This window comes from Pseudomassariella vexata, assembly GCF_002105095.1.
Source record: "Pseudomassariella vexata strain CBS 129021 chromosome Unknown BCR38scaffold_7, whole genome shotgun sequence".
NCBI lineage: Eukaryota > Fungi > Ascomycota > Sordariomycetes > Amphisphaeriales > Pseudomassariaceae > Pseudomassariella > Pseudomassariella vexata.
This window is the reverse complement of record NW_024467962.1, coordinates 521,447-543,918: the sequence shown is the minus strand read 5'-3', so window position 1 is coordinate 543,918 and position 22,472 is coordinate 521,447. Positions and strand designations below refer to the sequence as shown.

The 22,472-nt window shown below is 52.9% G+C and overlaps 5 protein-coding genes across 5 annotated transcripts; 3 read left to right on the top strand and 2 right to left on the bottom strand.

The window, feature by feature from the left end:
- Positions 1–218: 218 nt before the first annotated feature.
- Positions 219–2,380, bottom strand: BCR38DRAFT_524098 (actin-related protein RO7; the record flags this gene model as incomplete). Its single annotated transcript, XM_040865286.1, has 2 exons — positions 1,649–2,380; positions 219–1,578 (listed from the first exon to the last, which is right to left on the bottom strand). Exons 1-2 carry the CDS (start codon positions 2,071–2,073, stop codon positions 219–221), a joined length of 1,785 nt encoding a protein of 594 aa, XP_040715380.1. The 5' UTR covers positions 2,074–2,380.
- Positions 2,381–2,700: 320 nt separating this feature from the next.
- BCR38DRAFT_318744 (PIN domain-like protein) lies at positions 2,701–4,533 on the top strand (the record flags this gene model as incomplete). Its single annotated transcript, XM_040854745.1, has 2 exons — positions 2,701–4,263; positions 4,429–4,533. Coding segments are annotated over 2 exons (1,668 nt in total), but the record flags the coding sequence as incomplete, so codon positions are not given.
- A 2,382-nt stretch (positions 4,534–6,915) lies between these two features.
- Positions 6,916–8,595, top strand: BCR38DRAFT_409373 (uncharacterized protein; the record flags this gene model as incomplete). The annotated part of the gene is made up of 1 exon (XM_040858367.1): positions 6,916–8,595. One exon carries the CDS (start codon positions 6,916–6,918, stop codon positions 8,593–8,595), a length of 1,680 nt encoding a protein of 559 aa, XP_040715378.1.
- A 2,466-nt stretch (positions 8,596–11,061) lies between these two features.
- On the top strand, positions 11,062–13,181 carry BCR38DRAFT_433583 (uncharacterized protein). The gene has a single exon (XM_040860262.1). It carries the CDS (start codon positions 11,207–11,209, stop codon positions 12,746–12,748), a length of 1,542 nt encoding a protein of 513 aa, XP_040715377.1. The 5' UTR covers positions 11,062–11,206; the 3' UTR covers positions 12,749–13,181.
- Positions 13,182–14,631: 1,450 nt separating this feature from the next.
- Positions 14,632–21,302, bottom strand: BCR38DRAFT_433581 (uncharacterized protein). Its single transcript, XM_040860261.1, has 2 exons — positions 20,900–21,302; positions 14,632–20,831 (listed from the first exon to the last, which is right to left on the bottom strand). Exons 1-2 carry the CDS (start codon positions 20,995–20,997, stop codon positions 14,936–14,938), a joined length of 5,994 nt encoding a protein of 1,997 aa, XP_040715376.1. The 5' UTR covers positions 20,998–21,302; the 3' UTR covers positions 14,632–14,935.
- Between the last annotated feature and the right edge of the window lie 1,170 nt (positions 21,303–22,472).

Below are 22,472 nucleotides of genomic sequence, written 5' to 3'. Positions count from 1 at the left end.
TGATGTACTTTGTGCGCAATGATTAACCTCTCAGTGTCGATATTGCAAGTTGTGCGCACTATACATACAGTCTTGCCAATCCAGTTCATTCGAATAACTATATCGTCTCACAGGGGTAAGGGACAAGGCACAGGAACTCGTTCTGGATTCACTCCTCCAAAAGCTCTAACAGCATCTGAAGACGTTCACCTTCACCATACCATAAAGCAGCCCAGTACCTACACAGTACTCCAAACCCCCAGAGTCCAACTACTCATCTGACTCCCCCTCATCAACCCGCCCGCCCCCATTGACTGCCTCTGCGACTTCTGTATAGCCTGTACGTCAATCTCGCTCGGCTTGCTCGCACCATTAACTCCCTGCTGCGCCCATAAGTCCTTTTCCACTACTGCCAAAGCCGGAATTTTGAGCTGCGACGCTAGGCTCGCTCCGCACCACGGACCCATTGAGTCGATTGCTCTTAGAATGCCCCGTATGGGCGGCTTGTAGCCTTTTTCTTGACGGATGTGGTCCTCTACTTGGTCGGGTTGCCGGGGGACGTCGGCGGGGTTGATGACTGCGGTGGGAGGGGGAGAAGATGTGTCGGATATGGTGGTGCCGCCTGCTGGGGTGGTTTCGGTGATGGTGGGAGTTTGCTGCTGTTGTTGTTGCGCCACGACCGGGATAGAAGTCGAAGAACCGTCGGTGTTGACTTGCTTCGGGGGTGTATTGGTACGTTGAAGTTTAGGGTTCTTCTTATACGCCTCAACGCCCTTTCCCCGGATAGGATCCCAACCTCGTTCCTGCGCGAGCAGGGACACCTCATCGAAGATCCGGCCTTTGAGACCGGGGATGGCGGAACAGCCGCCCGTGAAGATGACACGCGACATGCACATGGCTCGGACGTCTAGGGGCAGTTGCAGGAGGCTACGGTAGACGAGGAGGTGCAGAGGGAACTCGTGGTCGTCGAAACATGCCGGGGAGTAGCGGGTTTCGAAGAAGGTTGTTTCACAGGGCTCGGATAGGCGCGAGAAGGGGATCAGGAGTGTTCTGGGGGGGTTGCATGAGGTGAGGTGTATGCGGGTCGGAGTTGTGTCCTCGGCGGGATCTACGGGCTCGGATTCGTCTTGTTCGTGGAGGGTGGGCAGGCCTTCGGGAAATTCTTGAGAGGGGGGATTGTGGGCTTTCTTACACCAAAGTATTCGAGTGGCCACCTCTTCGCACTCCTCAAAACGGACGACATCGTCTGGGGCTTGTTCATCTTCGCCTTCTGGTGTTGGTCGTCCCTCAATGGCTTCTACAAGGAAGTTTTTCGTCTTTTCGATGAGCAGCTTGCCTGCTCTGATTGTCCTCCATGTATGCACTTCCCGGTACTCGCAAACTGCCGTGATCACCGTCTCGTGCCAGCCAATATCAACGACCAGAGCTGAACGTACGCCGGCGGCAAACGCTGTCATAACTGGAGAGGATACCAGGGATATGGTGGGGGTCCCAAATCGGTTGAAGAGGGTATCCAGGACGGAAGAGAGGATAGGTATCTGAATCGCCGGTGGCAAGACAAGAACCATTTTCCTAGGCTTTGAATCGATCAGAAGATATCTGAGCAAATAATTAGTCAGTCTACCATCATAGAACACCAACAAATGACCAGGAATGTGAATGAACCTACTTCACAAGCGCCTCCCTCAACCCCCTCTCTATCTTGTCTCCCACGAGGCCCAAATCCTGGCCCCTCACATCCAACTGCCAAAGCTGTTGTTCCCATCCCCAAGCCTGCCCCGACGCCCTCTTCCGCCAGTCATCCTCGTACCCAGCCTCCCAAGCCCGGAAGTCGCCCGCGCGCCGGGCCTGCTTCCCTTCGAACGAGACAATACGTTTTGGGACTGGGTCGCCCGCGAAGCCTACGCGCAGGCGTCGGCATCCCAGCTCAATGACGAGGACGTCGTCGTCGGCGCGCAGACTGGAGGGCGAGCTGATCTGGCCCGAGGATAGGGACCGGATGGGTGTGTGGGGGCTATTGGGGGAGACTTCGCGGGCGGCGCGGATGCTGGACACGGTGCGGTGGGCGAGGGCGGGGCCCGTGTTGGTCGACATTGTGTCCAGGTGGTCTTGGTCGGATTACATATCACTGACACGGTTCAGATCTGAAGCGGACGGGACGTCGCGTTGAATACGCGTGTCAAGGAGTGCCCAGTTGAGGTTACGTCAAGGTGTTTGAGGCTCTCTTGCCAGGTTCAAGACATCAATCTGAGAGAGGTCGCGGAGCAACCACCGCCCATCTGGCTGAGACAGTTCTGAGTTCTGATAGCACTGCTTTTAGGCCACCTTCCTGATCTAAAAGAGAACGAGAATAGTTTCTAATTCTGATGGATCCAGAGCAAACGCGATGACATGGCACTCGCATTCGCGTACTTGATTTTCAATTAAAGCTTGCCCCGCCATCTCTGTGGAAACCAAAGTCAACAACCCGGGCCGTGCTCACTGATCAATAACGTCGTCCGACGTCCACCACGAGCTGAAAGCCTTCATCATGAGTATACCATAGCTCACGAGCACTCGATATCCACTGGCTATATAGTAAGCAGCTAGATTTGCAAACAGAACTTCATGGATTGGTAGCCATCAAACTTTGGCGCTGGAGCTTCACCATGGGCATCAAAGGGTACGGCTCTGAGCAAATCATACGCACGGTGCAATCACAGGATTGACTTTTGTCCCAGAATCTACAAAGAAATCGGCACTGGCAAGCGAATATCGCTGACCAAGCTCGCTGTTGAACATCTCGAACAACGTGGTCGCCCACTACGCATAGCTATAGACATTTCGATATGGCAGTTCCAGGTTCAAGCTGCAAGAGGCGGCTCCAATCCAGCCATCCGGACCCTTTTCTACCGCCTACTCCGACTCCTCAGCCTCTCCATCCAGCCCATATTCGTCTTCGATGGCCCCAATAAACCGGTTTTCAAAAGACACAAGCGCTCTGGTCGCGGCGATGGCGTGGCCACCTCCATGGCCAAGCGGCTTCTACGACTGTTCGGCTTCCGAATACACGATGCACCGGGCGAAGCCGAAGCAGAATGCGCTTTGCTCCAGCTGAACGGCATAGTGGACGCCGTACTCAGCGAAGACGTGGACACCATCATGTTCGGCTGCACGCGGACCCTGAGGAACTGGTCCGCAGAGGGCTCTAAGGGGAGCAAGACGCCGACGCACGTGTCCATGTACGACACGCAAGAGCTGAGCCAGGGCGAGACGGGACTCGATCGCGAGGGCATGGTGCTGGTAGCTTTGATGAGTGGAGGTGATTATATACCCGAGGGAATCCCGGGCGCCGGTGTCAAGGTGGCTTGCGAAGCTGCCAGAGCTGGCTTTGGCAAATCGTTATGTCGACTCAAGGGGTCTGATACTAGCGGCTTGGAAGAGTGGAGGGAGAACCTGATTCACGAACTTCAAACGAACGAGAGTCGTTTTTTCAGAACCAAGCATAAGGCTTTAATAGTGCCAGAGGACTTTCCTAACCTAGAAGTCCTGAGATACTACACTCATCCTGTGGTATCCGCTACGTCGAGCTTAGCAAAATTAGAGACCCAGAGCTGGAACAAGCCTTTGGACGTCTTGGGGCTACGCGAATTCGTGAGAGAAACGTTTGACTGGGAGTACAGAGGAGGCGCAATCAAATTCATTCGGGTTCTTGCCCCATCGCTTTTGGTGCGAAAGATAATGGACTTGGACCAATTGCAGGACAGCCAGACGCGCAATAACGAAAACATAGAGGAGGCACATTCTCGTCTCGTCAAGGCAATTACCAACCGTCGGATCCATTTTAGCACAGATGCCACGCCAGAGCTCCGGGTTTCATTTGCACCCACCGACATTGTGGGCTACAATTTCGAAGAGGAGCCCGAGGAGGAGATATCATACGGACGAGACGGATTGGCACTCAACAGCGACGATGAGTTTGAAGCACTGGCAGATGAGGACGAGGCAGAAGCGGTTGCCAAACCAAGAAGCAGAAAACCTTTCAATCCCACCGAGCCAGATCTATCTTGGATACCGGAAACGGTCGCCAAGCTTGGAATCCCCCTTATGGTGGAAGACTGGGAGGAGGCACAGCGTGCGAAGGCCTCCCGGAAGAAGTTGAAGGCTTCGGCGAAACCAAAGCCAAAGGGCAAGCTCGGTGGGATGCACATTGGCGCACTTGACCGATACGTTAAAGTCACCAAGAGCCTCCCGGCAACTATGGTAGTTGAGGCAACATCTGCCTTGGAAAAGCCTAGCTCCCCAGTCCGGAGCCGCAGTGCCCTCGACACCTTCCCAGCAGCGACAAAGAGCCAGCCATCGCTCCCGGCATCAAGCGTTTCGCCCAAACCACGACCCTCATCGAGGTGCACCACACGTAAGCAAACAAAGTCCACGTCCTCCGGGGATACTCTACCACCGGACCCAAAGACGAACCCCTGGACAATCGCCGGCTCACAACCTAGTCCCAGGGGTACCAAGACCAAATACGCTTCCAACAATACTTTCGAGGCCATTCTCATATCCTCTAGCCCCCCTGCATCGCCTGTCCCGGCTGCTCGCTCGCGTGTGAGGTTGGGCTTTGCAGGTGCTAAGGCAGCCCCAGATAAGGAGAATATGCCACCGGTGACTAGCCCTCAAAACTCGCGGCCCAATACGCCGCTGGGAGCGGGCTCGGAAGATCCTCCGAGAGTTTCAGCAGTAAGGGATCGAAGTCCAACGCTATGCTCGAGTGAGAGACCCCGACGCAAGTGGGCTATGACCGAGTTGATGCCCGCTGGACGAGGTGATTCCGCCGCTGCGAGGCAGACTGGTACAAGGAACTCGAGGGGGCCACTCACGAGGTCTCGCACTGTAGTCGCTGAAGCCATGTCGTTGGAATCCGAATCTGAAGATGACGATGGCCTGCCCCCATTGAGCAGCTTTGCCGGCCGGTTGCTTCAAGTTCGATCGCCGGCTGCTTCAGCAGTTTCGCCCCCTCCAGCTCTTGATCCGCCACCACCAGTAGCACCCGTTTTCTACAAACCAGCTACAGCTACGAACGAGAGCTCGGGCACAAACCCCGTACCAGCATCAAATCGCTCCAGTGTACCAAAGAAGCCGCCCAGCAAACAGAGCAAGATGGAAGACGTATTCGGGATGAGAACGACCAAGCTATACGTGCCGCGGAAAAGCGAGCCGGGCTACTACAGGGAGATCGAGGTCACAGTCGAGGAGGCGGAGCGACTTGGAAGACAGAACAAGGGGAATCATTGGAGGCGGAGCGACGTGAGTTTTATCGACCTCACGGGAGAGGAATAGGACTGCAGAAGCGGTTTTGGAGATGTAGAGCATATGGTGATACCCGATTTGATACAAGCAATACTCAGCATGCGTTGGCTTCAAAATGGAGTCATGCTCTAATGAGATATGAAGGATGTCGCGTCGGCTTTGCTGTCAAGAGGGTTCACTTCCCGCGTGCCAAATTCTGCTTCAAACCCGTGCTACTCTGCGAGGTCTAATTCAGTTCGGCTCCATGACGGAGTCGGTCTCGAATTCTATTGCCATGAACCTGGTATACTCTAGTTCAAGATCACGCTCGTCGATTGTCTCACTCTCTGCGGGTGTCGGTGAAGCTTGCTTGTGGCCTCCTAACAAGCGAGAATGATTTGGTTGATCCCCGACTTATTGCTAGTCAAGTTTGACATCAATCAACACTTCCGTTTCCGGCGAGCTGCCAGTTCGCCAGGAATGCCGTTTGCGCACTTAATTTACTTACGCAGTGCAACAGCAGCGGGTGTACAGGTAAAGCACCTGCACAGGAAAAGCTTCGACGATGACTCGATGTCAGGGATGTCCCAGAATGCCGAGTTCGAGCCAACCCCCGGTCCCGCGCATTTGACTGGTCGACGACGTATTTGGCCGACGGATTCGACCCCATCTAGGGAAACTCGGAAGCCAGTCGAGGGCGAGAAACGGGCTGATGTTATCGATAGGTCGGCTGCAAGCGGCGGGTCCTTGTTGTTTTCCTGCTGCTAGTGGTTGCATCAATGCGCATTGGCAGAAAGTTCTAACGTCGTGCAGCGTCAATCAATAAACATGGACAAAAACGCACGAGACCAAGATAGACGCTTTGTATGCGGCACAGGACGGGTGGACTGCTAGTTACCTTTTAGCTCGTCAAGTCAAGGGGTTGGTGTCTGAGCCCCAAGTTTCGAGTTTATATCCAAACTTGTCCCTCACCATTGTTGCGACTTTGGTCATTCCATGTATAAAGATTTTTTGTTTCTCTCTCCTAGACCTTTTTCGTCCACGAGACCGTCGAAGCGACCGCCTGCAACTGGAGACTCCAATCCCCTGTAGCAGACCACCAACCCCCCCCCCCCTCCCCCCGCCCCCTGGTGTGGCGAAATCACGGCACAGCCTCACGCTTGGAAGCTCAATCAATCAGGAGCTCGGTCAACATCCTCCCAGCCTGTTCGCCAACTTTTGGGAGTAGCCCAGACTCTTAGAGCTGTGGGAACTCCCACTCAAGCAAGGAGAGAGACGATAGAAAGACTGCCAGGCGCTTCAACTTTTACCTCACATTCTCAACTGACTCGAGACCCCCATGAGGACGTCATCAATATTCCTCGTGTCCGGTTTGAGTTCTGTGATACTTCAATCAACCATCGCGTTTCCGGCACCTTGGATCATCGCGTGATGAGATGAGCTCCAGCCGCACGAGCTTGTTGCCCCTCACCTCAAGCTACATAAGATCTTGGTACGCACATCACCAGCTTACCGGATCGCGACCGGAGTGGTGCTGCTCTTTGCACTCTGGCCATTGTCCACTGAGCGGCGTATCATTCCATCCACGCGCGCAATCGTTTTCGAACCCAGCTTTTCTTCTTTTTTAGTGTTCTCGGACAAGCTTGCTAAGCAGGAAGAGCCGTATTCATGGTCTCGCAACTACCCGACCACAACACCCACTCCCTGACGGTCCGCGGCCCGTCGTCTGTCGTTCACTCCAGACCCCACGCCTCGTCGCGCAGCAAGAGATACAACCGCTCCCACGCCGGCGGAACCTCGTACATACCCCAGAATGAGTTCCCCGTCTTCAGCCACTCGGGCGACGTTGAGATCCTTATCAAGGCCGGCACCACTCAAAATCGCTATCTCCTGCACCGACACACTCTGACGCGATGCTCTGGGTTTTTCGAGGCCAGCACAAGCCAAGAATGGTCCAAGGCCAGCGTGCTACCCGAGCTGCCGGAATCGGGGCCCGGCAGCGGCAGGCAGCTCGCGAGGATAGGCGAGGACAGCGGCGTCAATCTGGGGAGTGGGAGTGGGAGTGACATGAGTGGAAACGAGGTGGCCAGGCCTGGTGCGGGATCGCCTGGCCCGAGGAGGCGTTGGAGGTACGAGCTAGATCCCGGCTCAGGGGGCGATGATATACCCATGCTGGTGCAGAAAGAGGCAGACAACAGCAGCATTTCCAACCATGGGCCGGCGCAAACGAACTCGATATTTGGGGGGGCACCGTCACCGAGCGCAAACACGTCCTCGACTCGGCACAAACCGAGCCATTCGTCGTCGTCTTTTTTCCGATCCGTCGCTAACCTCTCGCTCACGCATCACCATCCGTCGAACCATCAGCCGCGTGATAGCTTGCCCATCTCCCAAGCCGACGCCGACCTCCTTCGCGATTACGATAACTTGTTTCGCATCTTTTATAACTACCCGCCGGTGCTCGACGGTATCAATATTGCCGACGCTTACGTACAATGCAAGTCGCTCTTGACGCTGGCTGATCAATACGACGCATTGGCTGTGTGCGGGCCGAGGGTCGACCATCACTTGCTGCAATTCCAGTCGCGCTTGTGGAAGCAAATTGCCAAGTACCCCGTATCATACCTACGCCTGGGCTATTTGAGCAGGAGCAAGGTGATATTCCAGGAAGCATTGATCCATGTCGTGGGTCAATGGCCCGCAGGGGAACGCAGCATTAGGAGCGCCTTGCCAGAAATCGTCCTGGACATAATTGAAGACAAAGTCGATGAGCTCGAAGAAACGGTGTCAAGGATCGAAGGAAGGCTGTTCCGACTCCACCTCACGAACGCGAGAGGAGAGCGCGTCACGCCCGGAAGCAATTACCTCGACTGGCTCGCCATAAGCTTCTTCCGCCAATGGCTCGCAGACAACACCTCGCCCGCCCCTCCACCTGCGCCAGCATCAGGCTCTGGCCGCCGTGGCGGCTCATCTCGGGACGCAACGGGCGGCGCGAACCGGTCCGCGCCCGCCGCCACGCCGGCCGCCACGCCGAGTCTGGCAAATGTCGGAAGGGCGTACCGCACGCTGGGCTCGGCACATGGAGGGGCGTATCTTACCCACGACGAGTGCAAGAAGTTCCTCAAATTGACGCCCGACTTATATAGCAGGGATAACCTGCGACGGTTCGAGAAGCGGGTCGATGAGCTGAAGAATGCGGCGAAAGAATTGGTCAGGCCGTTGATGGGAAGTGGGCTTGAGCTTGAGCTGAGTAATGTGGGGAAGGATGGCCCTGTCGCGGCGCCGGTGGGGTATTTGACTTGTGTTAGGGTTGTAGAGAGGGATCTGCCTTGGGTGGTTGAGGGGTAGGAGGTAGGAGGGGATCAACTCAAATCGGGTCGGTCAATCTCTCCTCGAAACGAAGTGGAGATTGGCGAAGACGGAGTTGGCAGTACGATGAACGGAGAAAATAGATGGATATGATGTGAGCTGCGAAACGAAGATGTGTCCGGGCCAGGCCGGGCCGACGGAATAACGATTCATGAACGATATATGGTGGGATATGGAGCAAGCCTGTCATGTATACTGGAGTTTTTGTTGATGATGGGACAGTCAGTTGATTTATTATGCAGGATACCCAATTATCGAGAGTCTTGACGACAAGTTTTGTCTGGCTTAAGTATGATGGATTGGTCAGTGGATATAGGGTTGATATATGAGTGTATATCACTATACTTTCATATTTGATTGAAGTTCCCTCTCTTAGATCGAAGGATCAGATATACGGAGTAGCTTAGTTTATATCCTAGAGTTAGGGATCTACGGGAAGAACAACTTGAGAGGCCTGAACTCTGATATCTATAAACTTGAGGGAGTACATAGGAAAAGAAGCGGGTTATTATGAATTACGTGCTCCAAGAGGCACACCACCCCCGGTCGACACAATATCGGTGGGCCCACAGATTTTCGAAATCATCGCCTTCGTGAGGATTCAAATTGCTGTGAAAGCCTGGACATTGCGGCAGATTGGTAGCAGTAACACTTTGACATCATATTTCCCGAGTCCAATTGTGCTGTAGACGCCAGTTTCCCCATTGTTGGCTCATATGTCACCAATGATTGCTTCGTACGCGGTGAAGTACTGGCATGTATGGGGGGACACGGGTATTGTTTGTGGCTCTGGGGTGCTCCCACCTTTTCGGTTCACTCATCAAAGTAGGAAAGGCACAATACGAGGTATGAAGAATAATCACATGACATCATGGTGAGTGAAGAAGGGGGCCAAGCCTATGTTATCTAAGGGAGGGAGACTGCAGCCGAGTATAACGCTGCAAGGCATGGACGCGGAAAACGTACTATATCTACAGAATTTCTATCGAATTTTCTCCCAGCTCATACACCGCGTCGTGGGGAGAATCGAGACATAGAGGCGTCGGCTGCGGATTCCAACGACGCTACTAGCTTGAGGGCGGCCTTGTGAGAGTTAAAATTGCAGAGAAAATAATGTGCACCTTGGCTGTGTGTGATTATTTCAGTTTACCACATCGAATAGTATGTCCAGAAAACAAAGCACGAACCCGAAATCTACATAAGAGCTGAAGAAGTCGTAGCAGGGGGTAGGTGGCTGGATCATCTATCATCTTGCGAGAAACTCGTGATGCAGAGATAGGGGTATCGTTGCCACATCCAGACGATACTTGCCCAGCGTCGGCCCTCGTGTGGGACAATATTGCAGTGAATTACCATCAACGAGGCCGGCAGGCATGCGTTGTAGTATTTAGGGACCCCTCGGGGCCAACTTAGGATTGGTCCTCACGCACCTCCATAGTACCAATACAGCCCCTAATACTTGGATTCCGACAGATTCCAGTTAAGGATATCACATTCCGCACTATCAATTTCGTGCATACTGTATACGCAGCCATCACTCTAAACTTATTATTACCGCGAGTTAGAACTTTGCTAATATTCATTGAGATCATGCTTATTTTAAGCATAACATACTCATAGAAGAAAAATACTATATATAAGGACCTTAAGCACGAAAGTGTCACTAGGTGCATTGCTGGTACTAGATACCTCGATTAGCATATAGCCTTGGAAACCTCTATCTAGTCTGGTCAGAGTCGGCATATTGCACTCCAGTCGTGGGGCAGGAGGCGTCCAACAGGCACTCAAGGGCTGTCTAACAATGGAAACATGCTTTATCGGGGGATATTGCAGAGCAATCTGCGGTCCCAATGCTGTAAGCTGTTACCCGCGACCAAACGCCCGAGCATATTGAGTTTTACGAAATGTCATAAGGCCTATATTGCAGTGAAATATGAAGCCATCAGCCTGCCAGTTTGTTCGGCAGACCTCGATTGCCAGATTTCATAGGGCACTTAAGCGCCTGGTGTGGCTTAAGAAATTGCAGTGCAACATTTAGGTACGCAGCTAGAGAAAGAGTATCCTGACTTGGTTGGGATACTGTTAAATTGACCTTATTTACCCATATTCAAGCACATGATCTCTAGCGATGTTACCTCTTAGCTGCCTCACTGGGTTTACATTCATAAAGGTACATTATCAAGAGTGCAATTGGTGTATGAGGCCTCTAGGATTCCCCTCATTATGGGTCATTAAAGAACTGAACTGTGAGGCCATTATGGAAAGAATGAGATATACTGGATAAGAAACTGTATGTGAACTTCGGAATACTTGGTAAACAACTTGACTAAGCTCCCGATGTCAACCTCGGATCTTACAAACGGGTTGATCATTCGGTGCAGCGGGATAGGCACGGCTAAGGCTAATATCAGTATCGCATGGCTACCCCTGCAAATGCGGGGGAAGCTACTATGGTATGAAGTAAAATATTGAGGATCTCCGATTATCAGACGATTGAGGATCACGAACAACGTCGAGGCAGGGAGGACTAGCAATTGTGAAAGAAATTGTCCCAGTCTTGACATCGCCATTGTTCATCTGACCAGTCACGATGAGGGTCACCAGAAGACCCTTCATCTGCCTCCAATGTCGTCCCATGCCCTTGAAACCGCGTCTTTTCCACCACTCAACGCGCCTGGGTAACTCGACCCCGAGCTCGACCTCCCCAGATTCCACTCCAACCCGCCCGACGTCCGCTCCACGGCCGAGTATCGACGTAAAGCACATCCGCCAAAACCCCACACTCTACGAGCAAAACTGCCTCGAGCGCAACTACAAGTTCCAGAGCACATACCCGGCGCGCATCAACACCCTTCACCAACAATGGCAAGACCAGCAGCGCGATGGTCGGCATTTGCGCGAGCGCAGCAACCTCCTGCGGCACCAAATCGCCAACCCGGCCTCCATCCAAGGCGATGAGGACTCAGCACTGCAACAGCTGCGCGAAATGACCAAAGAGCAGCTCCTCGAGGAAGCCAAGCATCTCAAAATGCAGCTCTCGTCCATCGAAGCCAACGAATTGCGCCTCACCTCCGAAATCGAAGAACTCGCCCTCTCGATCCCAAACCTTACAAGCGAGCAAACCCCCCGCGGCAACGAACCCCTCGTGCTATCCTACATCAACGACCATCCGGAACCCACACCCGCAGAATCCGACCGCGTCTGGCGCTCACACGTCCACATCGGGTCCGAACTAGGGCTCCTCGACTTCGCGGGCGCGGCGACGTCGTCCGGGTGGGGGTGGTACTACCTCCTCGATGAAGGCGCGCAGTTGGAACAAGCCCTCATTAATTTCGCCCTGAGGATTGCGACGCAGCACGGCTGGCGCCAGGTCACGCCGCCGAGCATCGTGTACGGACATATTGCGGCGGCGTGCGGGTTCCAGCCGCGGGACCAGAACGGGGAGACGCAGATCTACGCGCTTGCGCAGTCGGCGGCGGACCGGGAGAGGGGTAAGCCCGAACTGGTGTTGGCCGGGACGGCCGAGATTCCGCTCGCGGGGATGAAGGCCGATAGCATAATCGAGGAAGCCGACCTGCCGCTCAAGCGGGTCGGGGTGAGTCGGTGTTACCGGGCCGAGGCGGGGGCTCGGGGCGTGGATACGAAGGGGTTGTACCGGGTGCACGAGTTCAACAAGGTGGAGATGTTTGCGTGGACGGAGCCGAACCTGTCGGCTACTACCGAGTTGTTCGATGAGATGGTGGATATCCAGACGGAGATCCTCGAGATGCTGGGATTGCATTGTCGTGTGCTGGAGATGCCGTCTACGGACTTGGGGGCTTCGGCTACGAGGAAGTGCGATATTGAGGCGTTCTTCCCGTCGAGGAGGCAGAAGAATGAGGGTTGGGGGGAGGTGACGAGTGCTTCCATTTGCACGGATTATCAGTCTAGACGGTTGGCGACGAGGTTCAAGAGCGGGGGAAAGGTGAATTTCCCTTGGACGGTCAATGGAACTGCGTTGGCGGTGCCGAGAGTGCTGGCTGCTGTGCTGGAGAATGGCTGGGATGAGAGCCAGATGCAGGTCAAGCTGCCCGAGTGTCTGTGGGATTCGATGGGGCGGGACAGTATTGAGATGAAGCATAGGAGGAAATAAGCCAGTGGTTTAGTCTACTGGTGTGTACGAATTGTGTATAAGGATGATGATCATATGGCAGGAGTATATAACCTCGATTCCTATACCTAATCACACCCCCTATCAATAACCCCGTCATCGATCCGGATCCCGTTCTTGCTCCCGAACCCGGGACTTCAACCACTGCTCCTCGCCCACAGCCCAATCCTGGTCCTGCTTATCGAAATTCCACCTAGCAGCAACCGCCCACCAAGTTCCTGTATGTCACTCCAAGCAATACCTAAACCAAAACACCAAAATCAACCGCAGTCTTGGACGCGTAAACTCCTCCTCCTCCTTTTTCATCCTCAACTCCTTGCGATAACGCGTACGTGTGCCCATCGCCGTTAAACCGAAAACACGATTGCGAAGGCTAGAGCGTAGAGACGCGCGGCATGGTGGAACTTCTCGGTCGAGAGGGCGGGGGGGGGGGTTAGAGGGTCGGGTTGCGGTTGGGTTTGCTGCTGCGGCCGCTGCTGGTGTTGGTGCTGGAGAGGAAGGGGAATAGTGGAGTTGGTTGGATATGGCTTGTTGTTCGGCGATGGAAGTTGAGAGGAAGAGGAGTGAGCGGAAGATGGTGGACATGGTGGGTGGCTGACTAGGTTGATGAGTATATGGTTGCGGAGGTCGTCCGTGTTGCTATATTACTCTCTGGATGGGATGGGGGGGTTTATAGGAAGTGGACTCAGGGATGCTTCGAATGGGGGAGGGCTCATTTGACTACAAAGCACGTCGTTGCGTCTTTGTTTCTCTTCTATCACGTTAACGTGATGAATCATTTCTTGTTTCCTTTTACTCAATTTGGTCCATATTTGTGTAGCCAGTTGGGGATAGTATTGTACCGCATTAGGAGGCGAGAAGCTATTTCAAGGTGGGGATTTGAGTTATGCCAAACTCTAGTGTTCAGCTTCATCTGCCTAGAAATATGAATGGACACCAAGTTTGATTCAATCATTCTGGAAAGAAGTAAGCCGTGATTGTATTTTCTATAGTGCCTCTCGGAATCATTGAGCATAACACACATGCACACACGCAGGTGAGGTTTTATGATTGCATCAATCTGATCATTGACAGTACCTGTCATAGGTACTTAATACTAATCCACCACGTTCAAAGTATTATCCTTAAGCCCAATTATATTCGGAGCGCTCTGCAATGGCCCGTCCCACGAATAATGAAGTCATAAGCTTGTCCAACACCACCATGCTCTGTCCAGACATACTCCCCCCCGTCCATTTCTTACAAACTCAACAGTGACACAATATATTCGGCGGCATCGCCCTGCTTTAAGTGATTGTAACTTCCAAGAGGAATTGTGTTCTACATGTAGCCCTGAGTATGACTCCCCATCTTGTATCCTTCGCATTAAGGCAGTCGCCATTGTCTAAGTGTCCTGCTCAGAAGTGACAGTTTTGTGTACAGTTCAATTACATGCCGGACATTATCAATACATCTCCATGTCCTGAGGTTCTACTGCCTCAATTTGAAAAGCTAGAACCAACATTGAACCAGAGTGCTATAATCCTACTTGCGCAAATACTCTTTCTATCCACGACAGTTTCTACCCCTTATACCCCAGACCCCAATAGCAGGAGCTTTTGCGTTAACCCCCATTCCCAATAAAGACTCAAAACGACTGCGGGAGATTAAATGCAATATATACAAGCGACAGATAAACAGAAGGCTTGGGATGGTAGACGACTATATTAGAAAACTGTATAATCATTGGCTACTTTCTCTACCGATAGTTACAGACTGACATGCATACGAAACACATATCGATTCCGGCTAGTTCTACGACGTCCTTTACCAAACACACTGTGTCAATATCACTCATTCGATTCCATCTCAGACCAAGGGCAAACGTAGTGATTCATCAACAAAGCAGCACTCTGATTAAATAAACATTCCTGACCCCTATCTTATCATGTGTCATCAGACCACCTAAAGCTGGTTTTCCTTCTGTCGTCATCAATCATACTGGCTCCTGATCCTGAAAGACATATGCACATAAACATAGAGACAAGAAGCCCGTCTTGTACTACTCAATGACAAACAACAACGACAATCATACCCTTCCAAAAGCGGTAAAATCCCTCGAGCACGAAGACTCTCCAAGCAGAGACACAAACAAGCAAATAAGCAAACGAGAGTAACTTTTCTTCCCTCCTACGCACCGAGTGCCACGGGATCACCGTCTTCTTCTGGCGTCTCGGTGTCAGCATCGCTCTCTGAATCCGATACGGTCTCTGTCCCTAGTCCGCTTTCGGCCCCGACTGCACTTTTCGTGCGTCCACTCTCGGTCCATTCACTCTGACCGTCATAGCTTTCGTCATCATAATCATCCGAATACCCGCCCTTGTTCTCGGTGTTGGTGATAACTGTTGTACCCAGGCTTGATTTGCGCAGCGTGCCATCGTCGCTCGCGCCGTCTTGCCCTTCTCCATCATGACTTTCATCACCCTCGACCACCGGCTCTGTCTCAGGAGTGGGTTCGCCTGCACTCTCAGGCGGCTCATCGAGCTCCCTCACTACATCGATGGGTCCATTCTCCTTGTCGTCACTCAACTCCCCGTACTTCTTGCCCAGTCCGCCACCCCAGCTCCCCTTACGCAACGCGCCCTGACCAGGTGCAGCACGCACACTCTGGCTTCGTTTGATGCCACCAGCGGGTAAGTTGTTGTTGATCTGACTCAAGCTGAGTATGCGCCTCGACGTTCCTGTCTGGTTTGGCGGGACCAAACTGGCTCGGTTACCATTAATAGCAATGTTGACGGCTTTTCGGTGGGCGTTGGGCGGTTGGGAATTCAGACTCGAAGCGTCTGCTGGCGTCAGGCTGGACCTAGCAGCCGGGACTCGTTTGCGAGACATAGCATCGCGGCCTTTGTTACCGGCTTTAGTGATGAGAAGGGCACGCGAGTGATCCAAAACGCCTTCCAAAATTCGGCGTTCCAAACCCTCTGCCCGCTTTTCCATGTGCTGTAACTCCTCTCGTCGGATGTGCATTGCAGTCTCCAAGGACGAAACATCAGCACTGAGACGAATCTTTTGTCGCATGAGGAGCTCTTGCTCGTTCCTCAACGCAAGCACGCTCTCGCGGAGTTCCTCTTGCTCTAACCGCAGAGAAATCACATTGGCTTCCACATTCTCTTTCTCGGCCTCCGTAATAGCGAGGGCAGTCTTGGTCTCTTGTAACGTCTTCTCGTGGTCCTCACGCGCAGCTTCGATTTGTTTCTTCTGGGTCTCCATGAATATCGAAAGTTCGGCCGCGGTCTTCACGACCTGTGCGTGCACTTTGTCCAGAGTCTTGAGCTGGGCATAAGCTTTGTCGGCCACGTGGGTGTGGTCGACGAGCTTGTCGAGCTTGGAGTGCATCTCCGTGCCAGCCGTTTGGTTCTGGGCGGAAAGCTTGTCGAGCTTGGAATGTATTCCCGTGTCGGCGGTGTGGGTGTGATCAACAAGCTTGTCGAACTTGGAGCGCAACTCCAGTTCGGTTGTGTGAGTGCGGTCAACAAGTTTGTCGAGTTTTGAATGTATCTCCGTGTCGTCGTATTTTTCAACAGGCGGAAGCATAGGCAATTCTGGCTCCTTGTTCTTGACATATTCAATCTGTTGCTGAAGATTCGTCAAGAGACCAGTGGTAGCAGTCTTGGAGTGCTCATAATGTTGGCCAACAAGGAGAAGGACATCTTTGACAGACTCTAGGATCTTGGGTTGGGATTCGACGACTTGACCTTGCAGCCCTTCGACAACGGTGACGACAGTTTTGATTTCCTCGCGAGTCAACGCATGCTCACCCTTGTCGTCGATATGATTCTCTGCAGTTTTGGCAACAAGCTCCTCAACTCGGTCAAAAACAGTCTTGGATGCTTCTTCCGCCTTCTCCATTGATTCGGTTACCGTGGAACCGAGCGTATCGATCAGGAGCTTCAACTCATCGGCAACAGCTTTGGTCCCGAGAACCGCTGCCCCCATTTCGACGTCTTTGGCTTCTCCAGACTTGGTGCGTTCCTCCATTGCAAGTTGGAACTCGTCATATTTTGTCATCAGGGCGGCAATCTTCTCGTCGATTCTCACTCCCAAAGCGTCGGTGGTGGTTTGTAGCTTTTCGTCGTTGTCAATCTTGGCACCGATAACCCCGGCCTTCGCCTCCTCGAATTCGGATTTCATTAGCTCGAACATCTCCTTCAGGTCTCGATGCACATTTGCGTTGGGAGCAGTTGTCTCGCCAATGGTTTCTAGCAACTTTTGGAGCCCTTCAATGCTAGTACTTTCGCTCTCGAGCTTCTCCTTGACCAATTTCTGAAACTCTTGAAGGAACGTGTTGACTTCAGTCACACCTTCGCCGACGCCCACGATTTCAGCTTGTCGTTCTTCGAAGGCTTTGGCGTTGGTCACGGTTTGAGTATCGGCAACAGTTTTGATTTCCTTGACGACGTCCTCCAGGTTCTTGAGATCTTCCTTCGAGGGCAGGGCGGCAATGTCGGTCTTCAACATCTGTTCGATGACTGTTTTCATGTCCATACAAGTGGCTTCGATGGCATCCACGTCTGTCTTGGTGACACGCTCCGGGTCCTCGAGAGACTTTTCGGCACGTTCTTTCATCTCATCGAATGCGAGAGTGACTTGAGTGACGAGGGACTCAACAGCTTGTACATCTTCCTTCTTGGATACAGCCTCCAAGTGTGTGGCGAGTGTGTTAAGTGAGTCCTTGGTTTCGAGGACGAGTGCTTCGATAGCATCAACGTGATCCTTCCTCACCGCTTGCTCGCCGTCCATCAGATCATCGAGACGACCCTTGGTGTTGCGAAGGATCGTTTCAATGGCCAGTACATCCTCCTTCGTCGATGCATCTTCAAGGTTCACTGGCTGGGCGGCCTTCCATGTGGCCCTCGCTGCTTCCTTCTCGGCAATATCTGCAACAGTCTCCTGCACCTTCCGCAGCATTTGCTCTATTTCCGCCAGATCTTGCTTTGCCGCCATACCAGCTAAGTCCTCTTTTGAAACAATACCAGCCAAGTCGGCTTTGGACACCAGGTCAGCCAGGTCCTCCTTTGACAACAGACCTTCTTTTGACAAAAGACCCTCTGATGCCGCTGCAGTACCGGGAGGGGGCTCAATTGCCTCTACTTTGATGCGGAGCTGAGTAAGCATGACTTCGAGGTTCTTGATGTCGTCTTGCTTCACAAGATCCATGGGAACCATGGCGTCTGACATTGTTCCTGAACCCACGGTGGCAACTTGCCTGTCGTTGTTATACTCGCGGAGGGCATCTATGTCGGTTCGGACGGTATCAAGTCCCGACTTCAGAGCGTCGAGGATCTCGTCATTGGCGGTGAGATCCACGGGCTTATTACCCATCCTCTCGACACTAATGCGCAGATCGCCGAAACCTTCATGTAAGGCGTCCAGGATATCAGTAGTGCCAGCATGAGGACGCAAAAGTTCTGCTCGCACGCGGTCGAGCCCATCCCGCAATGCTTCCAGGACTTCTCTATTGTCGTGTGTAGGGGGTGCGTGAGGGACAAGGGAAGAATTGACTGCGTCTCGCAAGGATTCGATTTCTTCCTTCAGCATAGCCTTGGATCCATCAGTTGATTTCGCAACTAGCTCAGATATTTCTTCTCGGAATCCATCTAGGCTATCGACAAGAGTCTCCATGAGTTCATCCTGGCCAGCAGTGCTGCCACCAGCACGCTCAAGGTACCCGTCCATATGATTTCGCAGTTGCTCAAAGCCACTTTTAGTAGCATCCAAGACCTGCTCAGTGTCCCGCCCGTGGGCGGCAACATTCTGCTTGGCTTCTTGCGCAGCGGCCTTGAACTCCTCTTGCATAAGTTGCATGATGTCATGTAGCCTTTCAACAATTTCGGTATTCTCCACAGCACCGCCGTGAGGCACGATCGCATGGGCGATGTTTGGGAAATCAAAAGACTCGAGACCCTGCTTGACAGCTTCCAGAACGTCTTCTCTGGTCACCTCGTTGTTGTTGATAGCCGATGGAGCGACGGGAAACTCGAATTCCTCCAAACATTCTCTCACGGCCTCGAGAATCTCATCGCGGGACAGGGTGGCAGGCGTCTCGACTTTGGGTGGTGTGAAATGTTTCAAGCCCTCAATGACGGCCTCAAGCACTTCTTCTCTGGTAGCTCCCTCAGGGGTATCTTGACGCGGGGTGTACTCCTGGAGACCTTCCTTCAAACATGCGAGAACTTCATCACGTTCTAGACCGATTTGTTCAACGGCAATATCAGGCTTGTATTGCTCCCAGGCCTCCCTGACGGCTTGTATCACATCGTCTCTGCTTAGATCGGGGTCTTGGGCCTTGTTTTCCTGGGAGTCGTTGAGAGCGGCGCTCATCGCATTGTAGATCTCTTGATAGTCGACCAAGGGTTTGTTCGACGCAGCTGAGGAACGCCGGTGTTCTCCGAGTAGTTCGTTCATGTGGAGTCGCATCTGCTCTAGGCCTTCTTCAATTACCCGTTCCATCTGGGTCTTGGTGGCGAGCTCGCTCTGGTTGTTGGCCTGTTCATTGATTTCGTCGAGACGTCGGCCAATCTCTCGCCCCATTCCGAGAACCTCACCGCGAAGCTCTCGAACGAGGGCCTTAACCTCGGCTGTCAGGCCACCGCCTTGGGCAACGCTGTCTTTCACACCGCGTATGAGTTTGATGACATCCTCATTGAGCACATCGCCCGCACGGGAGGGGGAAGCTGATGTGCGTCCGCTGTCTTGGTGCATCAGAGCATTGACTCGTTGGCCCACAATGCTCGTGCCACTCTTGTTCCAGTCGATTTCGCGAAGACTCCGGTCGTCGTCATCGTCAAAGCCGAAGTTTCGCGAACGTCCTCTGCCATCGCCACCACCCCCTGCTCCCCCTGCGGGCACAAGTGATAGTTCTTGGCTTGTGGATTGCAATTGGTGAATGAGCTCCTCGACCTTGCCAGACGAGGCCATTCCTGCGAGACCCTCTGCGAGCTCGGTAAGACGAGCAATGACTGCGTCCTGGCCGTCCTTGGTGCCCATTTCGCGGATAATCTTCTCTAGTAAAGCGAGTGTGGCGGGCGAGTCTCCACTGATCAAAGACGGCGTGCTTGACATGGTCTCTCGGTCCATCGATGCAGAGAAACTATTCGGTGATGGTATTCGCGGCAGCGAAAACGGCCTCATTCCCTTTGAAGAACCAGGCGGGCTGCCATTGGACTTGCTGTCCATGAAGAGTGAGCCACCGAAAGGATCCCGCGGGTTTCTAGCGTCGACATTGCTAGCCAATTCACGGAGGCTCTTGCGAATATCTTCATCCCTCGCATGCGTCGCCTCCTTCAGGCTCATCAGGTCGGTTGCATTATCTCTGCTGCGACGGCTAAGCAGAGACATTTCCTTCTGTAAACCTGTGGCAATGGTCGTGAGGGTGACCATCTGGTTTGAGAGATGGTCCAGTGGCGCATTTGCCTTTACGAGGGCTGTCGAGTTATTTGTGACCGGCGCCAGGGGGGTTTCTGGGACCGGTGCCTCCATCCTTGGGGCCATCGGGTTCATGCTGTGGAGTGCTCGCATTGTCGCCGATTGAGGTGGCGTGTTTTCCCCGAGGATGCTCTGTGTCCCTCTGCGCACCGATGACCGTACCACGCCATTCAAATTGTTGGGCATTGGAGGCGGCGTACGAGTACCGGAGCTGCGGAAATCCTTTTCGGAATCCTCTCTGTCGGTTTCCCGCATACGACTTGGGGTCGATGGTCTGCTGTTGTACTTCTCTGGGGACGAGTCGCGTCTTGGAGATCCCTCAATCATGAGACTCAGGTCCCTGACACTACCTGGTTGGAGAGACTGCATGCGTTTGTGGGGGCTTGATCGTGATGCGAGCCCACGTTCTGGTGATGAGGTGTCGTAACTCATGCGCTTGGCGAGCGTGGGCACAAGGGCGCTCTCTCGCGCCTTCTCCGTCAGAGCGGCATGCGCAGACTGTATCGCGGCAGAAGTACCGATTCGGGAGGTGCCCACGGTTGGTGATTGGGGATTCAATGGAAGTGGAGGCGGTGCTCGTTCGGGATCGGAGCTGTCCCACCTGCGTTTCGTTAGGCGACTGAACATAGGCATCGCCAGCGAGGCGGAATGGAAGTGTGTAAAACATACATTGGGATAAGTGCGCGTCCTTGATCGGACGAGGCAGAATGCTTGTGTCTTAGATGATGTCGGGCATCAGCCGGGGCATCTCGCTCGACCGGCGCCATCACCTTCTTCGGTTGTGTGCGCTCTACCACTGTGGAAGGAATAGGATGTCTTGGGGAATCGTATATCTCAACGCGTGGGGGGGTACATTCCACCTCAGCAGCAATTAAGAGAACAAATTGATGTAAGCGAGTTTGAGTGATTATCTTTCAGCTGGGATAGCTGGGAGAAAACGTAGCAAGGTTACTGTCCCTCGTTGGTGTAATATGCGACGGTCTAAGAGACTTGATGGCAGCCCTGACTGCGCATATAATGTATGAACGGCGGTCAACAAAGCTGTAGTCGTTGCCCAATCCGCGCCTCCAGCTTGCCGGCATTTTTGTAAACAATCACTCTGGCAACCACGGCCTAGCGGCTGGCTATCTTATCGACGTCGTCACATCCCACTAGAGACCCACTTGACAAGGAGCTTGGGCCATAGCACATCGCCCCCACTTCCTTCCCGTCTTGCCGTAGCATTGTCAGTTCAACTCCAGATTTTAGATCCTATGCACGGTCCTAGGTCTTTGGGCCAACGACGCCACTCTGCTTGCTTCTTCAACTCATAAACATGCGTATTCTTGAGCCTCCTTGAATTTTACGCACTCCCTGGTCTACGACGCATCCATGTTCGCCAAATTCCAGGTGGCCCCTGGATACACCGTCCTGTTTATAGCTGTACTACAGCACCGCACTCTGCGGAGTGGCTCGAGGATACGCCCATAGGGCTCGCAATGTCTCTATTTGCGTTGATATATACTTGGAGTCATACGATCTGCTCTCGTATAGCACCATGATAATTTGTAGTTTTCTTTGTCTCACAACTGAAGAACGCCCTGACAGGTTATTACTAGACCAAACTACTCAAGTAGCCAGAGCACCATATCGCTCGGCTTACATATATCGAGACCTCATCATGCTCCGCCAAATCAAGCCCAAAACGAACATCTTTGATTTCAACTTTCAAATCCTGCCAGGCGTGATCTGGGCTGTGGATCCTGCTGGGTTTCGATGTCCCCGAGGCTACTAGCTACATTACCGCGGTTACATCGTGCGCTCACTTGGCGTTAGTGCGCTAATGGCTTTCTCAACGGAGCCAGAAGGTTATTGAGTTAGCATATCCATCATTCGTTTATGTATCAAACGATATATGCTGATTGAGGATGAGGCTGGTTTCTAAGTTTAGTCCATGCATGATCAGTATAATGAGGAGCATTGGGTATTTGATGTACTTGACATCTCAGTATCAGCCTTGACAACCCGCACAGCAATAGCGCTTGAAGGTATCATCAAACACGCCAGCATGAGATGAAAGGGCGAGCCCCTAACTAGTCCAATGGGAGTTACAGTTTGGAAATTGTGACTGTGATATTCTGTCCAAACGCTGCCTGCAGTATTCATCTACTAGTGTTGATTATGAGATCATTAACAGCCTGGAAAACCGAGGGTATCAGATACATTGTTTAGTATGCCATGCCCAGTATAAATACGTGGGATT